Below are 23,758 nucleotides of genomic sequence, written 5' to 3'. Positions count from 1 at the left end.
GTGGATGTTTTGCTCTGTTACAACCTGGAACTAAAATGGATTTAATAGGGATTTTATTCTCACTGATCTAGACAAATTTATGGAAGCCTGTCCCCCCCCCAAAAAAACAAAAGTCTGACTACTAGTTATAAAATAGTAAGTCATAATTATGATATATAATAATAGGTCGTTGTTATGAGGTAGAAAGTCATAACTAGAAAAGTACATTTCCTGAAGGAAATATGGTGTGCTTGCTAGTATTTATGGTTGTGAAATACATTATTAAAGTGGTAGTGACTGCAGTAGTAATGGTATTGAATGGTTGTAGTTAAATGTAGGTAGATGGAAAGATTGAATAATTGATTGCAGGAATAGGATAAGATAAGTTAGGAAAGCCTGAACATGTGAAAGTTGGATTGGTATCTCTAGCTTGAACGGTTTATGAGTTACTGATGGTGAGTTATTTTATGTTAATTTATACAGTTATAGTTGATCTAAGAATGTAAAATGAGGATAGCTTGAACATATAAAAGTTGGTTTGGTATTTCTAGCTTGAACGGTTTAAGAGTTACTGTTGATGAGTTACACTATATATACAAAAGTTTGTGGACAACCTTTTAAATTAGTGGATTTGGCTATTCCAACCACACCCATAGCTGACAGGTGTATAAAATCGATCACGCATCCGTGCAATCTCAATAGACAAACACTGGCAGTAGAATGGCCTTACTAAAGAGCTTAGTGACTTTCAATGTGGCACCGTCATAGGATACAACCTTTCCAACAAGTCATATTTTTACCCTGCTAGAGCTACCTCGGTCAACTGTAAGTGTTGTTATTGTGAAGTGGAAACATCTAGGAGCAACAACGGTGGCCAAGAAGGTGGACAATGAGACCGTCGAGTGCTGAAGCATGTAGCTCATAAAAATTGTCTGTGCTCGGTTGCAACACTCACTACCGAGTTCCAAACTGCCTCTGGAAGCAACGGAGCAATTAGGACTTACAGGAGCAATTATGGTTAAGTGCCTTGTTTAATGGCATAGACAGATTTTTCACCTAGTCGGCTCGGGGATGCGAAGCAGCGACCTTTTGGTTACTGACCCAACGCTTTTAACCGCTAGGATACCTGCCGCCCTTCATGAAATGGGTTTCCATGGGCAAGCAGCCGCACACAAGCCTAAGATCACCATGTGCAATGCCACGCATCGACTGGAGAGCTGTAAAACTCGCCGCAATTGGACTCTGGAGCAGTGGAAACGTGTTCTCTGGAGTGATGAATCACGCTTCACCATCTGGCAGTCCGACGGACAAATATAGTTTTGGTGGGTGCCAGGAGAACGCTACCTGCCAGCATGCATAGTGCCAACTGTAAACTTTGGTGGAGGAGGACTAATGGTCTGGGGCTGTTTTTCATGGTTCGGGATAGACCCCTTAGTTCCAGTGAAGGGATATCTTAACGTTACAGCCTACAATGACATTCTAGATGATTCTGTGGAGTTATTTTATGCACATTTTTATAGTTATAGTTAATAGATTTGAAAGAATTACCAATAAAAAGTTGCATAAAATAACTCACCAACAGTAACTGTTGAACAGTTCAAGCTAGAGACACCAAACCGACGTTCACATGTTCAGGTTATCTTAACTTCAAATTCTCTAAAGTCTGTATAACTACACTGAACAAAAATATAAACACAGAGCTGTTGCCAGATAATTTAATGTTCATTTCTCTACCATAAGCCGCCTCAAGTCATTTTAGAGAATTTGGCAGTATGTCCAACCAGTCTCACAACCGCAGACCACGTGCAACCACGCTAGCCCAGGACCTCCACATCCGGCTTCTTCACCTGCGGGATCGTTTGAGACCAGCCACCCGAACAGCTGATGAAACTGTGTTTGCACAACCAAAGAATTTTTGCACAAACTGTCAGAAACCGTCTCAGGGAAGCTCATCTGCGTGCTTGTCGTCCTCACCAGGGTCTTGACCTGACTGCAGTTTGGTGTCATAACCGACATCAGTGGTAAAATGCTAACCTCCAATGGCCCCTGGCATGCTGGAGAAGTGTGCTCTTCACAGATGAATCCCGGTTTCAACTGTAGTGGGCAGATAGCAGACAGCGTATATGGTGTGTGGGTGAGTGGTTTGCAGATGTCAACGTTGTGAACAGAGTGCCCCATGGTGGTAGTGAGGTTATGGTATGGGCAGGCATAACCTACGGACAATGAACACCATAGCATTTTATTGATGGCAATTTGAATGCTCGCGTCGAGGCAAGCAACACCGAAGCATGCATGAGAGCACCAGCTGTTTCAGACGACTGTGTGATCACGCTCTCTGTAGCCGATGTGAGCAGGACATATAAACAGGTCAACATTCACAAGGCCGCAGGACCAGACGGATTACCAGGACATGTTCTCAGAGCATGCACAGACCAACTGGCAAGTGAATGTTGACCTTTTCAGACATTTTCAACCTCTCCCTGACCGAGTCTGTAATACCTACATGTTTCAAGCAGACCACCATTGTCCCTGTGCCCAAGAAAGTGAAGGTAACCTACCTAAATTACTAAAGCCTTTAGCACTCACGTTGGAAGTCATGTAGTGCTTTGAAAGGCTGGTCATGGCTCACATCAACATCAACACCATCAGTGTTCAACAGCATAGTGCCCACAAAGCTCATCACTAAGCTAAGGACCCTGGGACTAAACACCTCCCTTTGCAACTGGATCTTGGACTTCCTGACGGGCTGGCCACAGGTGGTAAGGGTAGGCAACAACACATCTGCCACACTGATCCTCAACACAGGGGCCCTTCAGGGGTGTGTGCTTAGTCCCCTCCTGTTGTCCCTGTTCACCCACGACTGCATGGCCAAGCACGACTCCAACAACATCATTAAGTTTACTGACAGCACAACAGCCTGATCTCCAACAACGATGAGACAGCCTATAGCAGTGTTACTCATAATATTTTGTAAAGGGGCCACTTTGGGTTGAGACAATCATTCAGAGGGCTATCTTTAATTGATTGTACTTTTTGTTCCAAAATAATCAATGATCAATTGAGAGCAAATTCAGAGCAATAAAGCATGTGCAACTGATTTGATGTACAGCACATCACAAATATATACATACACACATCAAATAGGCTATATCACATGTATAAGACCCATATTAAGGGTTACCTCAGTTGGATGAGTGAAGATGTCCCTTCTGCTCCTTGACTGAATTTATTCTAAATTTGTAGTCTGTTGTTGCTATCCTTGTTCATTGGTCAGTCTGTTTTTCTGAGATGATTGTGAACTACAGGAAAAGGAGGACCGAGCAAGGCCCCATTCTCATCGTTGGGGCTGTAGTGGAGCAGGTTGAGAGTTAAGTTCCTTGGCGTCCACATTACCAACAAACTAACATGGTCCCAGCACAACAAGACAGTTGTGAAGAGGGCACGACAAAACCTATTCCCCCTCAGGAGACTGAAAAGATTTGGCATGGGTCCTCAGATCCTCAAAATGTTCTACAGCTGCACCATCGAGAGCATCCTGATGGGTTTCATCACTGCCTGATATGGCAACTGCTCAGCCTCCGACTGCAAGGCACTGCAGAGGGTAGTGCGTACGGCTTCCTGCTATCCAGTATCTCTATACCAGGCGGTGTCAGAGGAAGGCCCTAAAAATTGTCAGACTCCAGCCACCCTAGTCATAGATGGTTCTCTCTGCTACTGCACGGCAAGCGGTACTAGAGCGCCAAGTCTAGGTCCAAGAGGCTCCTAAATAGCTTCTACCCCCAAGCCACAAGACTCCTGAACAGCTAATCAAATGGCTACCCACTCACAAATGCATCATAGCTAAAATGTTGTATTATGTCTGGGTTGGATGTGGTGACTGCTCTGAGTTTTAGGAAATGAACAAACTGTCAAGTATGAACAGTGTGGTGATTTTATTTTTGAAATGCTGTGACCACACACAGCATTTTGCCAGGAGTTTTTAGCTTTCCCTGGAGATTCACCATGTTCAGGTGGCAGGTGAAAAAAAAGCCACCTTTAATATCCACTGTGGATCATCCAGTTCTGGCTCCTCTCTCCCCTTGCTTCCAACACATTTATGGATTTGGGAGGAGAGAGAGAGAAATCTTTCCAAAACTCTTTCACAAGACAGCCATCTCACCTCATTGTGATATATCAGAATTCAGTCTGGTATTCCTTCAGCAACTTGCGGAATTGCCGGTGATTCAGTGCCCTCGCAATAATAATGTTCACCACGCACACGACTTGCTGCATTACATCCTGTAAATCACAGTCTTTGAGTTTAGCCACAAGTGCTTCCTGATGAATGATACAAAGAAACATAACAAATTGGGGAACATTCTCTCTCTCTCATCAGGCCCTTCTCCTTCCCTCGCATGTTTGGGGCGCCGTCAGTGCACACGGATGCCAGATTTGACCCAATATTATCAGCAAAAAAATGTAACAAGAGCTTTCATAATATCCTCACCTAGTGTTTGTCCCTGAAGGGGCAGTAAACATAAAAGTTTCTCTCTGAACGACTCATTTTGAGGGAAGCGGACACAAACACATACTTGGGAAATGTCCCTTACATCAGTGATTTCGTCAAGCGCAATACCAAAACACAGCGCTACGGATATGTCAGTAATCAGTTGCTTACCGATGATGTCTTCTATGCTTCTTGTTATGGTCAAGTCTGAGAGTTGCAGTCTCTTAATTGACTTTAAAATAGCTTCCTTGTTTGTGAAATCAGCATACAATATTTCTAGCTAGCTGAATTTCCCCGCCACCATCTTCCTGATTTTCCGGTGGTGTCACGTTCTGACCTTAGTTCTTTTATTATGTCTTTGTTTAGTATGGTCGGGGCGTGAGTTGGGTGGGTTGTCTATGTTCCTTTTTCTATGTTTTGGGATTTCTGTGTTTGGCCTGGTATGGTTCTGAATCAGAGGCAGCTGTTTATCGTTGTCCCTGATTGAGAACCATATGTAGGTAGCCTGATTTCACTTTTGAGTTGTGGGTGATTATTTTCCATGTTAGTGTTTGTTACCACACGGGACCGTTTCGTTTGTTTCACTTTGTTATTTTGTATTTGTATAGTGTTCAGTTTGTCTTATTAAAATGGACACATGCCACGCATCATCAGAGGAAGACGACGAACCTTACAGGTGGATGTTTATTCATAGCTGTCACGTTCTAAAGCTCTTGCCCATCATTTTCATTGTCAATAAATTTACGTTTCTTTTTTACAATAAATCGATCCATGTCGACCTGACTGCAAAATTAGCTAGTAGCAAACTGATGTGTAGGTCGCTGTAACTGAGCAGTTGCGTTCTATTTCGGCCTTTCTGTTCAACAGCTGCGCAATACTGTTATCTGCTTTCCAGGGAACAATAGAGTGAAGTGAAGTGATTCAGTTTAATGATGATCACTTCAAGTCATCAGGCTGGGTTTCATAATTGTTCTCAATATAACAGATGTGCATTTGGGGTACTTGACACACTTTTTAACAGTTGCATGAATTTAATTACATTTGTAATTACTTACTCTTCCTTTTTCTTCTCGCACATCAGACACTGTAGGTTATAGCTATCACTATCAAAATAGAAATGTTCATATTCGTAATTAGAATTAGTTGAACACGTCTGTCTACTATGCATCTTCTGCACTTCATTGATTCTGAAACTATTTGTGATGAATTTAGTCACCCAATGGACTGTTTTCTCTGCTACCGCATGGCAAGCGGTACCGGCGCGCCAAGTCTAGGACCAAAAGGCTCCTCAACAGCTTCTACCCCCAAGACTGTTGAACAATTCATAAAAATCGCCACCAGACAATTTACATTTTACATAATTGCCAATAATTGGGAAAAATATCAGAATTGGGCACAATGAGGTCATATATGGAGTATCAGAATTGTATCAAAATTGAGATTCACATTTGTGGTATAAATTGGAACTCTAAGGCAGGCAGACCAGTTCTGATATTTTGCACAATTATTGGCAAAATTGATTGGTCTGATTGGTCAAAAGACCAATTATTGAAAAAAATATCTGAAATGGGCTGCCTTTGTAAACGCAGCATAAATATCACATTCCATTATTTTTTTAATATATTTTTTTTTTTGCTGTTTACTAATCATGGATGATACATGCCAAATATTTGGAAAAGGAAAAGGATCGGAAGTATAAAGCCTGCATAAACAGCCAAAGTACCACCATTTTAAATTCGTTTATGGTGTAGTGTACAGTGCACTGCTAAAATACCTAGCTTGTATTTGACAGAAATATTCCACTTATTATCAGAATTTCTTTGATTAATTTTGTCAAGCAAAGACACCGTTGATTCTGTAGCACTTGAAGTCACATTACAAAACGTGATCTTCAACAAAAGGGGCAGAAATGGAATACAGACAGACGGTGCTACACTAATACTTTTTCTGTACTCCTTTACAATACACCTACAATATATCTCATGATTTATTCTAAGGATACTAAAACTACAGTGTGACACCTTTCTCATCTTTTTCAAAGAAAATCTATACAGAATGAACGGTTTTAGACATAAGAACATTGTGTTAAAACATTCCCTGGCAACCCAAAAACATGAACCTTAGGGGAATGTTCTGGAAGTTGTTTTACTTGAATGTCAGCAGTGTTTGTTTTGTGTGAAGAGTTTTCAAAATAGACCACAGACATGTGAAATTAGTAAAAAAGCAATTAAAATGTTTTGACATATTTACTACTTGAATGTAAATAAATGTATTGAGAAAAAAAAACTGTGGGTAGATGGAGATACTACTTACATGTTGGCAATCAAGGTCTCAAACTGATTTTTAATTCCCTCCAAGTCCTTTTTTGTCGATTCCAAACATGGACACTGCTGATAGCTCATGTTTGGCACGTTTTCACTGTCCACCTTTGCTGTGTTTAGTAGTGATACTGTTGTGTTCCTGCTAATATACCCCTTCACACAAGGGTTGGGCTTCTCAAGCGTTGAAAGTGAAAGCCAAACTTTTACCTATAAATACAACCGCTTGTCAAACTAAGGTTTAGAGAAGCTGGAAATAAGTCATTGTTTAAAACATAAGGCTTGGTTCTAAAATGGGTGGATGGTTTCTTATCGCCATTGACTTTGGCACAGCATACAGTGGCTATGCCTTCTGTGTGTCATCTGAAAATTCCGAACCAAGACCCAGGGTTCCGAAGTGGGGACAGGAACATGGATTCAACTCCCCAAAGACTCCCACCTGCATTTTGTTTGATGAACATGAAGAATTTAAAAAGTTTGGCTATGACGCTAAAATGGCGTACACAAAAATGCATGGAGCTGACGCACAGAAACATTATCTTTTTGAAAACTTCAAAATGGAACTTTATGGCAAAGTAAGTACTTAGTAGGTTACTTACTAATGAAATGACAAACAACCTAATGATTGAACTGCCATTGTATTAATACCTACTAAAGGCATCGGTTATGTAATTAGTACCCCATCATGTGCGTTATTCCTGAGGGTGATTCATAGGGGATACGTTTTTGTAATTATTATGACGGAAGCCTGTACATTTTTATTCTAGGCGTGGAAATATTTTAACATCACGGCTAGACGATCATCATCTATACAGGTAATCCATACTCATTATTTTAGCGATCCACAGTAGACGTCTGTCCCATCCTAATGGAAATCCCCCAATCCTGTTGATGTGAGCTAAACAGTACACTTGCACATGAAATGCGTTTATAGATGAGAAAGTGAACTTGCCATTTCCAAAAAGTTTAGCTCAGTGGGGAATCGAGGATGCCCTTCTTTGCGATCTATTTCTTACAGCCAGCGTTGAATTATATAGGCCTGTGAACAATAATTTTTTGCACATTTAATTAAACTGATTAATTCTAAAAATGTTCAACTTTAATTCAATGGCACAACATGTAAACACAAGTATTCACTGTGAACGTTGATACATGTAGACCATTCATACGAAATACATGTGCTGCACTTTGTTTTAAGAGTCAACTCTAATGTCGCGCAAAACATACGGATGCCAGAATATGTGCACGGAAATAGTATCAGAGGACGGTGGAGTTATCCGAAAAATGAAACCCTGGCTGTTGGTGTAGTAGCCAATATATTTAAAGAAGGGAATCCCAGATTCCATCACTGAGCCAAACTTTTTGGAAATGGCACGTTCACTTTCTCATCCATAAATGCTTCTCAGGTGTAACTAATGTCCAGCAGCTTAAATCAGCAGGATGGCTGGCACTTACAGTATATTAGGATGGACATATCGCTAAAATAATTATACTTCCTCAATTTAAATATCATGGTACACCTATACATTTGGTAGCCAAATAAGAGTAATCAGTGTAGCCTATTATCGTCTTGACATTATGTTTAAATATCTTCAAGCCTAGAATAAAAACGTCCAGGCTTCCTTCATGAGTCAATTGAATAAAATCAATTATAATAATTAAGGGGCAGTTTCACACTAAACCTGTACAAATTGTATGGAGCACATGCTGGAATAATAATGGCATAACCAACATCTCAAGTAACACTAGTTCCATCCGAACAGGGCTCTACTCTCCAGCCGTTTAAAAATGACCGAAATGGCAGATTCGCATGGGACAAAATGTACTTGGATGTGGTGGTGCACATCATTACAATACCCGACCTGCTGTAAAAAGTAATGTAAAAGGTGTCACTTGTTTCAATGTTATTTTGGATTTATGTTGTATACTCTTTTTCAGACAATCAATAAGAACTTGATGATTAAAGCACACAATGGGAAATCGATGAGTGCTTTGAAGATAATCGCAGAAACCCTGCGGTATCTGAAGGACCATGCACTGAAAACGATTGGTGATCACACAAGTGGCAGGCAGTTCATTGCCTCAGATGTTACCTGGGTCCTGACTGTGCCAGCCATATGGGATGCTGCAGCCAAGCAGTTCATGAGAGAGGCAGCAACAGCGGTGAGCTCTGGGACATTTATGTGTTGTGATTGTCTTATTTTACATGTAAACATTTAGCCATCATTTGGAAGTATGATTTTATTGAGTTCAGTACATTTGTCAGCTTTACCAATCACAATACAGTTGTTCCTTCCAATAACTACATATAATTGTGTTTTAACTCATTTCCAGGCTGGTCTTGTGACAGATCTAAACTCAGACAGCTTGATACTGGCTTTGGAACCAGAGGCAGCATCAGTCTGGTGTAAGAAGCTTCCATCCGATGGTTTTATAGCAGAAGAGATTAACGAAGACACATTGGAGCAAACCCCTGGAACCAAGTACATGGTTGTGGACTGTGGCGGTATGGTGATAAGAGAATCCCAAACAATTCACAATTTTTATTTATTTATTTCAAACAAGTGTTTACTATATGCATGGTCATTCCAATCCCAAATGGACTGTCAGCCTCAGTAGGTCATCAACCTAGCAGCCATAGAGCAGGGAAAGGCAATAGGTGGCCTTCAGACCAAATCCAAATCTGCTGGTTTTATTTGGCTCTGCAAACTCGTCTGTTTTTAGAATATTCATTGTTAATTAAGGAATAAAAACACAAACAATACCAGGAATTTACTTCAAAATAACTTGACTTTGGGAATTCTGTTCCCAATTATTCCCACAAATAAATGTCATATGATCATGGCTCAATGTAACGAAGGTATGAAATGATTGTGTTATTATCAAATAAATTGTAGACTATAGAACAAAATAAGTTGATGCTGGATACTCAAATTCAGAAAAAGCATATGTGCACAAATAACTTCCAGAAGTAATTAAGGCAGTCAGTTTTTTTCGGCATTGTTTACTATACAGCATCAACTTATTTTTATTGTATAGTATTTATTCCAATGATCAAAGACCACCTCATGGTTTACATTTATAACCAAAGAAACGCTCCTCTCCTGTGTCTTTGAAATGTTGGCTACTTGTCAGTCTGGGCTTAGTTGTCAGTTTGCAGTGTATAAATAGTTATAAACTGTATTTCAAATTATTATTTTGGTATACTTTACAAAAAGAGCTGCATTACAGGAAGAACATATGGCTTGTAGTATATTTAACAGGTCTGATATTGTGCTTTTTCAGGTGGAACTATTGACATAACAGTGCATGAGGTGCTAAAAGGTGGAACACTGAAGGAGCTGCACAAGGCCTCTGGAAATGACATGGGAGGGGGGACTGTTGACAAGAATTTGAAAATGTTCCTAAGAGAAATATTTTCTGATGAACTATGGGATGAATATGAGGAATATTATGCCCCTGAGCTGCAAAAGCTGATGTATGCCTTTTCTCTACTTAAGGGTACAGATGATGACATAGACATATCCTGTCCTTACAACTTCGGAGAATTAGCAAAGCAATACCACTCAGAAATGTCAGACTTCTTCAAGACAAGTCAGGGAGCTTCCTGGGAGGAGGGGTCAATCAAAATCACAAAAGAAAGAATGCGGTCCTTCTTTGATGATAGTTTTAAAGGGATTACTGAGAGCATCAGACAAATCTTGAACAGTGAAAGTAAAGACAATCCTGAAGGCCTCAGCATTGACTTCATTCTCTTAGTGGGAGGTTATGCCTCATGTAACACACTGCGGAGTCACATTAAACAGCAGTTTAGTGGTCAATGCAAAGTGCTCTTTCCAACTGATCCCCAGGAGGTCATTATCAAGGGGGCTGTTCTGTTTGGGAAAAACCCCAAGGTAGTGTCGTCACGAGTCAGTGCCCTGACTTATGGAATCGCTCTAAATGAGAGGTTTGATGAGTCAAAGCACAAACCTGAGAAGAAATTCACAACTCATGAGGGAATTGAGTACTGCTGTGATGTTTTCCATAAACTGGTGGAGAAGGGTGAGTCAGTGGGTTGTGATGAAGTCAGGAAACACACCTTCTTTCCCATATCAGGGGTTCAGACGAAAATATCTTTCCGTTTTTTCAGCACAGAGAGACTGAATGCCAAATATGTTGATGAGTGGGGAATGGATCAGATTGGGTCTTTCACTGTTCAAAGTCCTGACACCACAAAGGGTCTGGACCGCAGCATCAGGTTAGAAATCAAGTTTGGTTTCACAGAAATGCAAGCCACCGCTACTGACATAGAATCAAAACAAACTCAATCAATCAAACTGGACTTTTTGAGGAATTAAAAACATACGATGCAAAACGTTTTGCAAATTGAGCTATACATTACAGCAATGCATTACAGAAATACATCAAGAGACTAGATGCATAAATCTATACAATACAGACACTCAAAAACAGAAAACTGGAATGTGAGTTATTGTTATATTCAGCTCTTATTATTAGTAATGTTCTTGTTAATGCCAGTGTCTCCTATCCACAGGAATCAACCCATTGTAATGTGTCATACAAGTTCAGTATAGACAAGAAGAAATCTTCACTTTTTCATTATTATACAAACACTGTATATGTGTTAACTATGGACAAAATATGTTACAGAAGTCATTTGCATACAGGAAACATATAATGTAGTAATTATTTTTGTATTTAGACCTCTCACGTGAATGAATGCTGTGTTGGTCCTGTACTCTAAAAAGATGTAAGTTACTTACACTGAGATGTATTTGGCATGTCAAAAGATAAATAAACAGTTGTGTTCTGTGCTTGAAATTAAAAGTGTTTTGTACTTGCTTCCATGCCCTATACTGTATGTGGTTTCTGACCAATACATTTATAAACATGTAAATATAATAATAATAATAAGATGTTAAATGAGGATTTAGCTGTATTTTGTATCTAGAAATACTGAATCTAGTAGGTGAATATCAGTGGCATATTTTTAAGCAATGTATATCAAGTTGCAAAGTAACTCGCAGCAACAGCTAGCAAGCTTACTTAAGCTCTGATGAAGGACATTGATGAAGTCCAATATCATGTTTTTAGAAGTTGATTTTAACACCTAAACTGCATGTGACTTTGTATGAAGATTGGAAAAAGTATATTTTTGGTGCTCCAGGGAAAAAATGTCCCTCTTAAATACTGCTTATAACTCAAATTATGTTAATGATATTGAAAATCTAACAACGTAAGTGTGTTAAATAGACTTATTTAGGAAAAGTCAAGGACGGAGGGCTGTTTGACTTAAAAAATGTCAGAGATGTTACAATTTTAAAGTCATATGCAGTCAAAATGACTGCCTCTGTGCTTCTAGTGTTAATAGTTGCACCTTGTCTCACGTTGGTTGAGCTCCTTCCATTTCTTTACTAACATAATCATGTTTTACAGGAATTCTCTCAACACGGAGAAGCCTTTGGATGGCCTTGGGTACATTCTGAAAACGTGACACAAAGGTGACCAAACCAAACCAAATGACATTATACCTGGCTGTAAATCTTAAAACTGAGAATGGCAGTTGCCTAACCTTGGAGTTTAACCCTGTATGCAGAGACAGCTGACTCAGTGCTGTACAGAAACCCAGCCTAAAATCCCAAACAGCAAGCAATGCAGGTGTAGAAGCACGGTGGCTAGGAAAAACTATGTGGGGTGGCCAGTCCTCTTCTGGCTGTGCCCAGTGGAGATTATAACAGAACATGGCCAAGATGTTCAAATGTTCATAAATGACCAGCATGGTCAAATAATAATAATTACAGGCAGAACAGTTGAAACTGGAGCAGCAGCACGGCCAGGTGGACTGGGGACAGCAAGGAGTCATCATGTCAGGTAGTCCTGAGGCATGGTCCTAGGGCTCAGGTCCTCCGAGAGAGAGAAAGAAAGAGAGAAAGAGAGAATTAGAGAGAGCATACTTAAATTCACACAGGACACTGGATAGGACAGGAGAAGTACTCCAGATATAACAAACTGACCCTAGCCCCCCGACACATAAACTACTGCAGCATAAAGTGAGTGAGTCAGTGAGTGGTTCTCACTTTTAAATACGTTTGTTGTAATCACCCAATAGAAAACAAATTGTATCTTCATTATTAATCAAATCCAAGGTTGATGCAAGGATATCAATAAAACTACCAATGTCAGAATCGGGTGGTTGATAGATGCATCCAATTACCACTTTTTACCACCAAAACATTAACAGGAGGGATTTCTATGAAAAGAGATTCAATGTCAGATGTAAGTGCGAGGTCCTCTCTTACAAAGAATTGAAAATGTTTATGAACAAATATGGACAAACCTCCCACTCTTGAGGTTCCACAGTGGTGATCAGCATTATAAGGAGACATGTCATAAAGCATGGTTGTCTCTCCAGTCAACAACGTTTCTCAAGGGGCAACAATGGAAAATTCATGATGGAGAGAAGACAATGAACAAGGTGGTCATGATTTTTAGGAAGATTTTGAACATTCAAATGAAAAGGTAGAAAATAAGCTCATCCTGAAATTAACAATTTAACAACCTGTATATCAGTTTAACATCACAGTAATCCCAAGTGATACTCATCCCTGGTAAATCTCAGGAAATTTGAATCTGGATCAACACAATCATTATATATATTGATTCATTAATGGGTTAAATACCACGATATCAGGGTTGACATCCTGCTCAACTAAGAGAGCTACACAGTCAAAATCATCCAGAGAATAGAACGGAAACATGCCTCACATGTCCAATACAACCACAGTTTTATCAATAGGGGTGCACTTCCTATGGAATGCACATTGCCACAGTCCACAAAACACCACTGCAACCTTCACAGGGTTATCTTATAATTTGGAGAATCATGGATGACCCTGTCTTTAGTAACAAGTTTCTGCAAATTATTTTTGGTTGAGTTCTTGTATTGAAGATTCAGGAAGAATTTTATGCATTTTTCTCCATATTCTATCCAGTTTGCTTTATTTTTTTATAATAGATTATATTAGATTGTTCTTGAATAAGTACTGTTAGTTCCTGTTAGTCTTGTCTCTTTAGACAGAAACTGCTTCTTTCGAATGTGTTTATAATATTTGTGATCTCCTTAAGGGCACGAGGATGATAGTTTGTAGAGTGATTTCCTTTAGTTCATTGAGGTACGTAACACAGTTGTAGTCTCTCACCATAATGATTTGATTGTTTGTTGCCTGTAAATTCAATACATTTGTATAAATATTTAGGTGTGGATCATCTTTTAGCAACGTAATAACTGACCGTCTTTTCTTATCTGCTAAACCGTTACAATTATAACTGGCTATACTTATTATACCCCTTACCATAACTAGATTCTATTCACAGTCTAAATGTACCATAATTAGTGCTTGTAAAGTTACTGCCATAAGAGATATGATGGTCAACAACAGATTTAAAATGTCTGATGTTTAGAACTCAACAAACAGGTTCTAGAAATATGCACAAAGCAACGGGTGTTTTCACATTATTTTTGTTCATTTTGTTTTTTTATTCCATTGCCTTTTTGCCTGTGAGAGAAGGCCAGAACCCCACAATGTTCTGTTAGGTCTTTAAATACTGGTTAAATAACAAGAGAGAGGGAGATTCCCACAGTAGCTGTTAGGCTGCATTCCATGTGGTTGAAACCAGAGTAGAAGTTGACAAGCCAGCAGGGTTTGTCAATGATATGCTCTGAAAAATACGCTTTTGAATGATATAAATCAAATCAAATTTTATTTGTCACATACACATGGTTAGCAGATGTTAATGTGAGTGTAGCGAAATGTTTGTGCTTCTAGTTCCGACAATGCAGTAATAACCAACAAGTAATCTAACTAACAATTCCAAAACTACTACCTTATAGACACAAGTGTAAGGGGATAAAGAATATGTATATAAAGATATATGAATGAGTGATGGTACAGAGCAGCATAGGCAAGATACAGTAGATGGTATTGAGTACAGTATATACATATGAGATGAGTATGTAAACAAAGTGGCATAGTTGTATTACATAAAGATGCAGTAGATGATATAGAGTACAGTATATACGTATACATATGAAATGAATAATGTAGGGTATGTAAACATTATATTGGGTAGCATTGTTTAAAGTGGCTAGTGATATATTTACATAATTTCCCATCAATTCCCATTATTAAAGTGGCTGGAGTTGAGTCAGTGTGTTGGCAGCAGCCACTCAATGTTAGTGGTGGCTGTTTAACAGTCTGATGGCCTTGAGATAGAAGCTGTTTTTCAGTCTCTCGGTCCCAGCTTTGATGCACCTGTACTGACCTCGCCTTCTGGATGATAGCGGGGTGAACAGGCAGTGGCTCGGGTGGTTGTTGTCCTTGATGATCTTTATGGCCTTCCTGTGACATCGGGTGGTGTAGGTGTCCTGGAGGGCAGGTAGTTTGCCCCGGTGATGCGTTGTGCAGACCTCACTACCCTCTGGAGAGCCTTATGGTTGTGGGCGGAGCAGTTGTCGTACCAGGCGGTGATACAGCCCGACAGGATGCTCTCGATTGTGCATCTAAGGAAGTTTGTGAGTGCTTTTGGTGACAAGCCGAATTTCGTCAGCCTCCTGAGGTTGAAGAGGCGCTGCTGCGCCTTCTTCACGATGCTGTCTGTGTGGGTGGACCAATTCAGTTTGTCTGTGATGTGTACGCCGAGGAACTTAAAACTTACTACCCTCTCCACTACTGTTCCATCGATGTGGATAGGGGGGTGTTCCCTCTGCTGTTTCCTGAAGTCCACAATCATCTCCTTAGTTTTGTTGACGTTGAGTGTGAGGTTATTTTCCTGACACCACACTCCGAGGGCCCTCACCTCCTCCCTGTAGGCCGTCTCGTCGTTGTTGGTAATCAAGCCTACCACTGTTGTGTCGTCCGCAAACTTGATGATTGAGTTGGAGGCGTGCGTGGCCACACAGTCGTGGGTGAACAGGGAGTACAGGAGAGGGCTCAGAACGCACCCTTGTGGGGCCCCAGTGTTGAGGATCAGCGGGGTGGAGATGTTGTTGCCTACCCTCACCACCTGGGGGCGGCCCGTCAGGAAGTCCAGTACCCAGTTGCACAGGGCGGGATCGAGACCCAGGGTCTCGAGCTTGATGACGAGCTTGGAGGGCACTATGGTGTTAAATGCCGAGCTGTAGTCGATGAACAGCATTCTCACATAGGTATTCCTCTTGTCCAGATGGGTTAGGGCAGTGTGCAGTGTGGTTGAGATTGCATCGTCTGTGGACCTATTTGGGCGGTAAGCAAATTGGAGTGGGTCTAGGGTGTCAGGTAGGGTGGGGGTGATATGGTCCTTGACTAGTCTCTCAAAGCACTTCATGATGACGGAAGTGAGTGCTACGGGGCGATACTCGTTTAGCTCAGTTACCTTAGCTTTCTTGGGAACAGGAATAATGGTGGCCCTCTTGAAGCATGTGGGAACAGCAGACTGGGATAGGGATTGATTGAATATGTCCGTAAACACACCAGCCAGCTGGTCTGCACATGCTCTGAGGGCGCGGCTGGGGATGCCATCTGGGCCTGCAGCCTTGCGAGGGTTAACACGTTTAAATGTCTTACTCACCTCCGCTGCAGTGAAGGAGAGTCCGCATGTTTTGGTTGCGGGTCGTGTCAGTGGCACTGTATTGTCCTCAAAGCGGGCAAAAAAGTTATTTAGTCTGCCTGGGAGCAAGACATCCTGGTCCGTGACGGGGCTGGTTTTCTTTTATACATATACATATATATCACTGAAAATCACCATAGACCCCATGTGAGGATGGTTCTTCTAGCCCACGGACGTGGACTTAATTATGAAGCTCTAAAGAAAATAAGCAAAGTCCTAGGGATTCCTTCCTCATGTCTCAGCTCATATCAGAGACATGACAGGAAAGTGACGAGTAAATAAAAAGGGAGAGTAACCCATTATTGTCAGGTGACTGGCTGTGTATAAATTATATGTATTTCCTTGCTCCAGCAAATACATTCAAAGTGAATAAAACAGTGATAAGAAAACATAACAATACTATGAGACTGTCACATAGCCCTACAGTGTCATAGGGCTGTAGCCTACTTTCATTACTGAGAAATTAACTTTACATGATGATATGTTAATATTTACATAGGGTAACATGGTGATATGAGTGTCCTGCAGTTATGACTGTAATGTCGACAGACATAATAAGTACTTTTTCCCCCCACTTCAGTTTCAGAGATTCAGAGAGGGCTACAGTCAATGGAGAGTGCTGCAAAGATAATTAGAAGAGCATAGGCAGCTATAGACCCAGACATAGCTGAGTTGCTGAAGGAGGAGGAGATCACATACATTCATGTATCCTTTGATGGTACTTGGCACAAGAGAGGATTAACATCGTACTACGGGATAGGTGTGTTCATTGGTGCTGGTACCAGCGAGCCCTGGAAAATGGTGAAGATCCACCCAGTCACAAAAACCATTGAGGCCATACATTTTTTTTAGAGAGGCTGCACAGAAAATGGTACCTGTACATCATAGGATGTCAAATGATAACCTCCTCAAAAGAATGTAGCATGGAGGATCCCAGAATGCAAATTCATGTCTGAACTCAAACATGGTCGCGATGCACCAAAACTGTCTTCGTGGGCAAAAGCCGCATCGCCGCAGCAGCCAGTGTGGCAGTAGCCAACGTTCAATGAGGGAGCCACTGCTATATCAATTGTGGTGGACAAATTGTGGATTGACAACACTTTGGTGACACTTGGAAGCAATCAGAGAGGAGGATACGAGGCGTGTTGTGAGAGCTGATGCTGCTTCAATGGAGTATGCCAAGCGTAGGCGCAGGTCCCATGACAGTCAAGAAAGTAAAGCGGCACCAGCAACGCTCAAAGGGCCTTACATAAGGGGCAGGCATAGCTGAATAATGTTCTGCACATTTCAACAGCCATACAAAAAGCCTTGTAGGTGACAAATTGACGAAGTGATATGAGAATATGCCCAAAACTGCATATCTGCCCGACAGACCAGTATTCAAAGCACATGCTCTATTGCTTGAAACAAATGTATTACATGTGCTGATGTATTTGTAAAAGGTATATTTTATGTTTATTTGTCAGTTTAGAAGTGATATATGAATAAGAGATAAATTCATGTGACATAAAGGGTTATATTTATGGAAAGTACATTTTAATTTCATACGCCTACCTTTATCGGCCATTTTCTCAAAATGACATGTTCCCCATGCACCAATTCATTTTTCTCAGTCTTCAAAGGACGTACATTCACATTATTCCACACACAGGTTCTTAGGTCTTATAGTCAGACTAATACAGAGGCTAATTTTAAATTTTGAATTTAAGGGTCATTTTATTTGTAAATATTAGCAAAATATCCATCTGGCACACGTAGTGTTGTTTAAATAATTCCATGAAATTACAATATTTTGATAAATTGTTCTGGAAAAGTCTGACCAGTTGTCTTATCACAATAAAACAAAAACAAAAATTCTGCCTTGAAGCAATGCGTTGAAAAATGGATTCTAGTAATATGCAAATAAGTGCATATTTAAGGAGGTTTTTCCTCATTTGCATACTTCAATTTTAAAGTAAATAAAACTTGTAATACACAAATATATTGTATTCATGTTGTCACGTTCTGACCTTTATTTCCTTTGTTTTGTATTTATTTATTATGGTCAGGGCGTGAGTTGGGTGGGCAGTCTCTGTTTGTTTTTCTATGTTTTGGGGCATTTCTATGTTTTCGGCCTAGTGTGGTTCTCAATCAGAGGCAGGTGTCATTGGTTGTCTCTGATTGAGAATCATACTTAGGTAGCCTGGGTTGCACTGTTTGTTTGTGGGTGATTGTCTATGTTAGTGGCTTGTGTCAGCACAGGTCTCATTTTGTAGCTTCACGGTCGAATTTGGTTTATTGTTTTTGTTACTCTTTTGTATAGTGTTCAGTCTTTCTTTATTAAAGATTTTACCATGGACACTTACCACGCCGCATATTGGTCCTCTGATCCGTCTCGCCTCTCCTCTTCAGACGAAGAGGAGGACGACCGTGACACATGTATAGGTTCAACTGGTAAAGTTTCAGTCAGATGAGAGTAAAGGGAGAAAAACAATACCTATTAGCCTGTGGTAGTTGGCCTTAAACACTTCAATGTTCTGAGAGATATGCCGAAGTGCTGGTTTAATAACTAAAGAGAGGTAGATTCCCACATCAGTATCTGTTTGGCTGCATTCCATGTGGTGGAAACCAGAGTAGAAGTTGACAAGCAAACAAGGTTTATGGAGCTCATGATGAGCATGCTTAAAAATTAATCCTCTTAAGGATCCGCCCCTTTGTTTCAATTTTCACCTAAAATGACCTACCCTAATCTAACTGCCTGTAGCTCAGGCCCTGAAGCAAGGACATGCATATTCTTGGTACCACTTGAAAGGAAACACTTTCAAGTTTCTGGAAATGTGAAAGGAATGTAGGAGAATATAACACATTAGATCTGGTAAAAGATAATACAAAGAAAAAAACATCCGTTCTTTTGAATTTATTTTGTACCACCATCTTTAAAATGAGAAAGGCCATAACGTATTCTTAACGTATTTAAGGAAACAAAGTCAAGATGACCAACACAGTATTTCAGATGGAGTTGTTATTATTGACAATAATAATAAACTGTGCCAAATTCCACAGCATTTGTCATTTAGGAGATCAGAGTTGTCAGTATTATACAGTACCAGTCTACATTTTGGACACACCTACTCATTCAAGGGTTTTTCTTTATTTATACTATTTTCAACATTGTAGTATAATAGTGAAGACATCAAAACTATGAAATAACACATATGGAATCATTTAGTAACCAAAAAAGTGTTAAACAAATCAAAATATATTTTATATTTGAGATTCTTCAAAGTAGCCACCCTTTGCCTGGATGACAGCTTTGCACACGTGGCATTCTCTCAACCAGCTTCATGAGGTAGTCACCTGGAATGCATTTAAATTAACAGGTGTACCTTGTTAAATGTTAATTTGTGGAATTTCTTTCCTTCTTATTAATGCGTTTGAGCCAATCAGTTCTGTTGTGACAAAGTAGGGGTGGTATACAGAATATACAGAAGATAGCCCTATTTGGTAAAATACCAAGTCCATATTATGGCAAGAACAGCTCAAATAAGCAAAGACCCTAAGCCTAACCCTGGAATGAGTAGGTGTGTCCAAACTTTTGACTTGTACTGTATGTATTATTAATTTATATTAACGAGGAGAACTCTCTGGAAGATGTTGAAACCACTAGAGGTCTTCAGGGATGGGTTTGAAAATGTACCATCTCTGTGAGAGCATTCATTGGTCAATTTTACCTTGGGAAAAGCCGAGGACATTAAAGATTCAAAAATGTTTGTGGGATTAATCATCAATTGAAAGCGGTGTTATATATATCCTCAGCTTTTGGCCAGTTTATTCAGCTTTTAGATGAGAAATGGTATTGAATATTACACTTAGAATAAAGGGTTCCAAAAGGGTTCTTCGGCTGTCTCCATTGGATAGCCCTTTTGAGTTCCATGTAGAACCCTCTGTCGAAAAGGCCGCATTTGCCCACCAAGTTCAGCAGCTTAAAAACCCCCCAAAAGCTTGAAAACCCAATTGAAACCCCTAGTAGATTTTAAACCAAAGTTAAGATATTCAACTAAAACTGAACATAACTCATTTTTGTAATTTTTTACTTAAGTTTGTTTTGGAGTAAAATATCATAGTTTCAGTACAGTTTTGTTTTTTCATGTGGGTTTGTACATTCTTTTATTTCAATTTACTAAATCGTTTTTTCATGATTGGTTTCAGCTTTAGTTTACTTGAATAACCTTGCTGAGTACTAATCATATAACATACCAATTCCAAAGTACTGTTTAGTTAAAATGTGCTAGGACCCCTAAAGCTGCATCAGCATTTCAGAGTTCTAGCACGAGGCCAGAGCCCCACAATGATCTGTTTTTAAAACCTTCAATGCTGTGAGAGATATGAGGAAACGCTTGTTTAAAAACAGGAGAGAGGTAGATTCCCACACCAGTATCTGTTAGGCTGCATTCCATGTGGTTGAAACCAGAGTAGAAGTTGACATTCCAGCAGGGTTTGTTGAGCTCATGATGAGGATGCTTAAAGCTACACCCTTTAATTTGTGAATACCCTCAAAGACTGGGCCACCATCTAAAATGTCAACAATATAAGTAATGCCTCAGTGGAAAAATTCAAGTTCATTAGAGGGCCATCATGCTCTTTTAACATTAAGCCAAATTCAGGACTCTGATTGGTGTGTGCCCACACCCACACGTGACGCTTCTTTCCAACACAGGCATCGTGCGCAGATAAATTAAACACAAAAAAAAGATGCAGGCTGAAAAGGGTTACAAACGTAACGTTCTGAGAGATATGAGGAAACACATTTTTAGTAAAGAGAGAGCTAACTGAATAAAATATATAGTAAAACAGCTGCATCTGCTGATTACAGAATACGTTTATATTCTGATTGCTCATTCATAATGCAAAGAAGTAGACTTAAGGGATTTCCAGACATGCAGAGGCGGAAGTAGTGGCCCATTCATTTTCAATGGTGCTAGGCAGGGGACGGATTTCAACCCAGGTGGAGAGATCGTTGGTGCTCTTGCCCGTCATAGAAATCTGCTCTATTTATCAAACACGCCCTCATTGTGGACCAATCACTGTAGAAAACATGATCTGCATGGTGATATGTCAGCACGTACGTGCAAAAGCAGGACCAGCTAACTTGCCACTCTAGCCGGCTGGCTAACATTATCAGTTCACAAAGTCACATATAACATAGACAATCTTTTACCTGTTAGTTAGTGATAGTGACAGTGATGTCCAAACTAGGCCTATTTGAAACATCACCATATCCTGGCCGGATTTACCCGCCAAATTAGTAGCTTGAAAACCCCCCAAACGATTGAAAACCCGACTATATTTTTAACAAAAGTTAAGAAACAAAAAGAAAACTGAACATAATTCTAAATTTATTTTTTGGTTTGAGTAAAAATAGTTTCAGTGTAGTATTTTAATTATTTTGTTTCAGTTTACTAAATAGTTTTTTCATGATTGGTTTTAGTTTCAGTGCTAAGACAGCTGCTAGGACCCCTAATTAAAGCTGCATCAGCATTTTGGGGTCCTAGCACAAGGCCAGAGCCCCACAATGTTCTGTTTTTAATCCTTTAATGTTCTAAGTGATATGAGGAACTGTTGGTTTAATAGCAAGAGAGGTAGATTCCCAGGTCTGTTCCTTTTAGGCTGCATTCCATGTGGTTGAAACCAGATTAGTAGTTGACAAACCAGCAGGGTTTGTGGCGCTCGTGATGAGGATACACTAAAATTGGCCACTAACTCAAATGTTAACAATGGGGCAAATGCATTCCATGACATTTTCACATCCAAATATCACCTGATACCTCTGTAGTTCTTAATTAATGACTCAGTGCCAAAGTGAGAGTTCATCAGAGCAGCCATCACGCTCTTTTAACAATTGTCCATCAAATTTGATCTGATCTTCATCTAAGTCACAACAACAGAGAAACATAATGTGCTTAAGCTAATAACACACCAATTATTGTATTTTTCTTGTCTATATTGAATATCTTAATTTAAACATTCACAGTGTTGGTTGGAAAAAGTATGTGAACCCCTAGGCTAATGACTTCTCCAAAAGCTAATTGGAGTCAGCTAACCTGGAGTCCAATCAATGAGACGAGATTGGAGATGTCGGTTAGAGCTGCCCTGCCCTATAAAAAAACAGTCACAAAATGTATGTTTGCTATTCACAAGAAGCATTGCCTGGTGTGAACCATGCCTCGAACAAAAGAGATCTCAGAAGACCTAAGAATTGTTGACTTGCATAAAGCTGGAAAGGGTTACAAAGTATATCTTAAAGCTTTGATGTTCATCAGTCCAAGGTAAGACAAATTGTCTATAAATGGAGAAAGTTCAGCACATTTGCTAATCCCCCTAAGAGTGGCCTTCCTGCAAAGATGGCTGCAAGAGCACAGCACAGAATGCTCAACAAGGTTAAGAAGAATCCTAGAGTGTTAGCTGAAGATTTACAGAAATCTCTGGAACATGCTAGCATCTCTGTTGACGAGTCTACGGTACGTAAAACACTAAACAAGAATGGTGTTCATGGGAGGACACCACGGAAAAAACTACTGCTGTCCAAAAAAACTATGCTGCATGTCTGAAGTTTGCAAAAGTGTACCTGGATGTTCCACAGCGCTACTGGCAAAATATTCAGTGGATAGATGTTGTTTGGAAGTTGTTTGGAAGGAACACAAAACACTATGTGTGGAGAAAAAAGGCACAGCACACCAAAATCAAAACCTCATCCCAACTGTAAAGTATGGTGGAGGGAGCATCATAGTTTGGGGCTGCTTTGCTGCCTCAGGGCCTGGACAGCTTGTTATCATCGACAGAAAAATTAATTCCCAAGTTAATCAAGACATTTTGCAGGAGAATGTTAGGCTATTTGTTCGCAAATTGAAGCTCAAGAGAAGTTGGGTGATGCAATAGGACAACGACCCAAAACAGAAGTAAATCAACAATAGAATGGCTTCAACAGAAGAAAATACGCCTTCTGGAGTGAACCACAGTGTTTACACTAACTTGTAGTTTACCAAAAAAATGGGCAGATGGTGAAATACATTTTTATTGGTAACATACACACGGTTAGCAGATGTTAATGCGAGTAGAGCGAAATGCTTGTGCTTCTAGTTCCGACAGTGCAGTAATATCTAACAAGTAATCTGAAAAGAATCACAAACACTACCTTATCCACACAAGTGTAAAGGGAGGAATAAGAATATGTACATATAAACATATAGATGGACGATGGCCGTGAGGTTTAGGCAAGATGCAGTAGATGGTATAGAATACAGTATATGCATAAGAGATGAGTAATGTAGGATATGTAAACATGATTAAA

The 23,758-nt window shown here is 39.9% G+C and overlaps 1 protein-coding gene across 1 annotated transcript; it reads left to right on the top strand.

Moving 5' to 3' along the window:
* The first annotated feature begins 7,026 nt into the window (after window positions 1–7,026).
* On the top strand, window positions 7,027–11,123 carry LOC139397172 (heat shock 70 kDa protein 12A-like). Its single transcript, XM_071144042.1, has 4 exons — window positions 7,027–7,358; window positions 8,722–8,946; window positions 9,118–9,289; window positions 10,069–11,123. The coding sequence occupies exons 1-4, from the start codon at window positions 7,077–7,079 to the stop codon at window positions 11,121–11,123; spliced, it is 1,734 nt and encodes a 577-aa protein (XP_071000143.1). The 5' UTR covers window positions 7,027–7,076.
* Window positions 11,124–23,758: the final 12,635 nt, after the last annotated feature.

Source organism: Oncorhynchus clarkii, unplaced genomic scaffold, assembly GCF_045791955.1.
Source record: "Oncorhynchus clarkii lewisi isolate Uvic-CL-2024 unplaced genomic scaffold, UVic_Ocla_1.0 unplaced_contig_2990_pilon_pilon, whole genome shotgun sequence".
Classification (NCBI taxonomy): Eukaryota; Metazoa; Chordata; class Actinopteri; order Salmoniformes; family Salmonidae; genus Oncorhynchus; species Oncorhynchus clarkii.
Note: the sequence above shows the minus strand (reverse complement) of the source record. Positions and strands in the feature narration are given on the sequence as shown.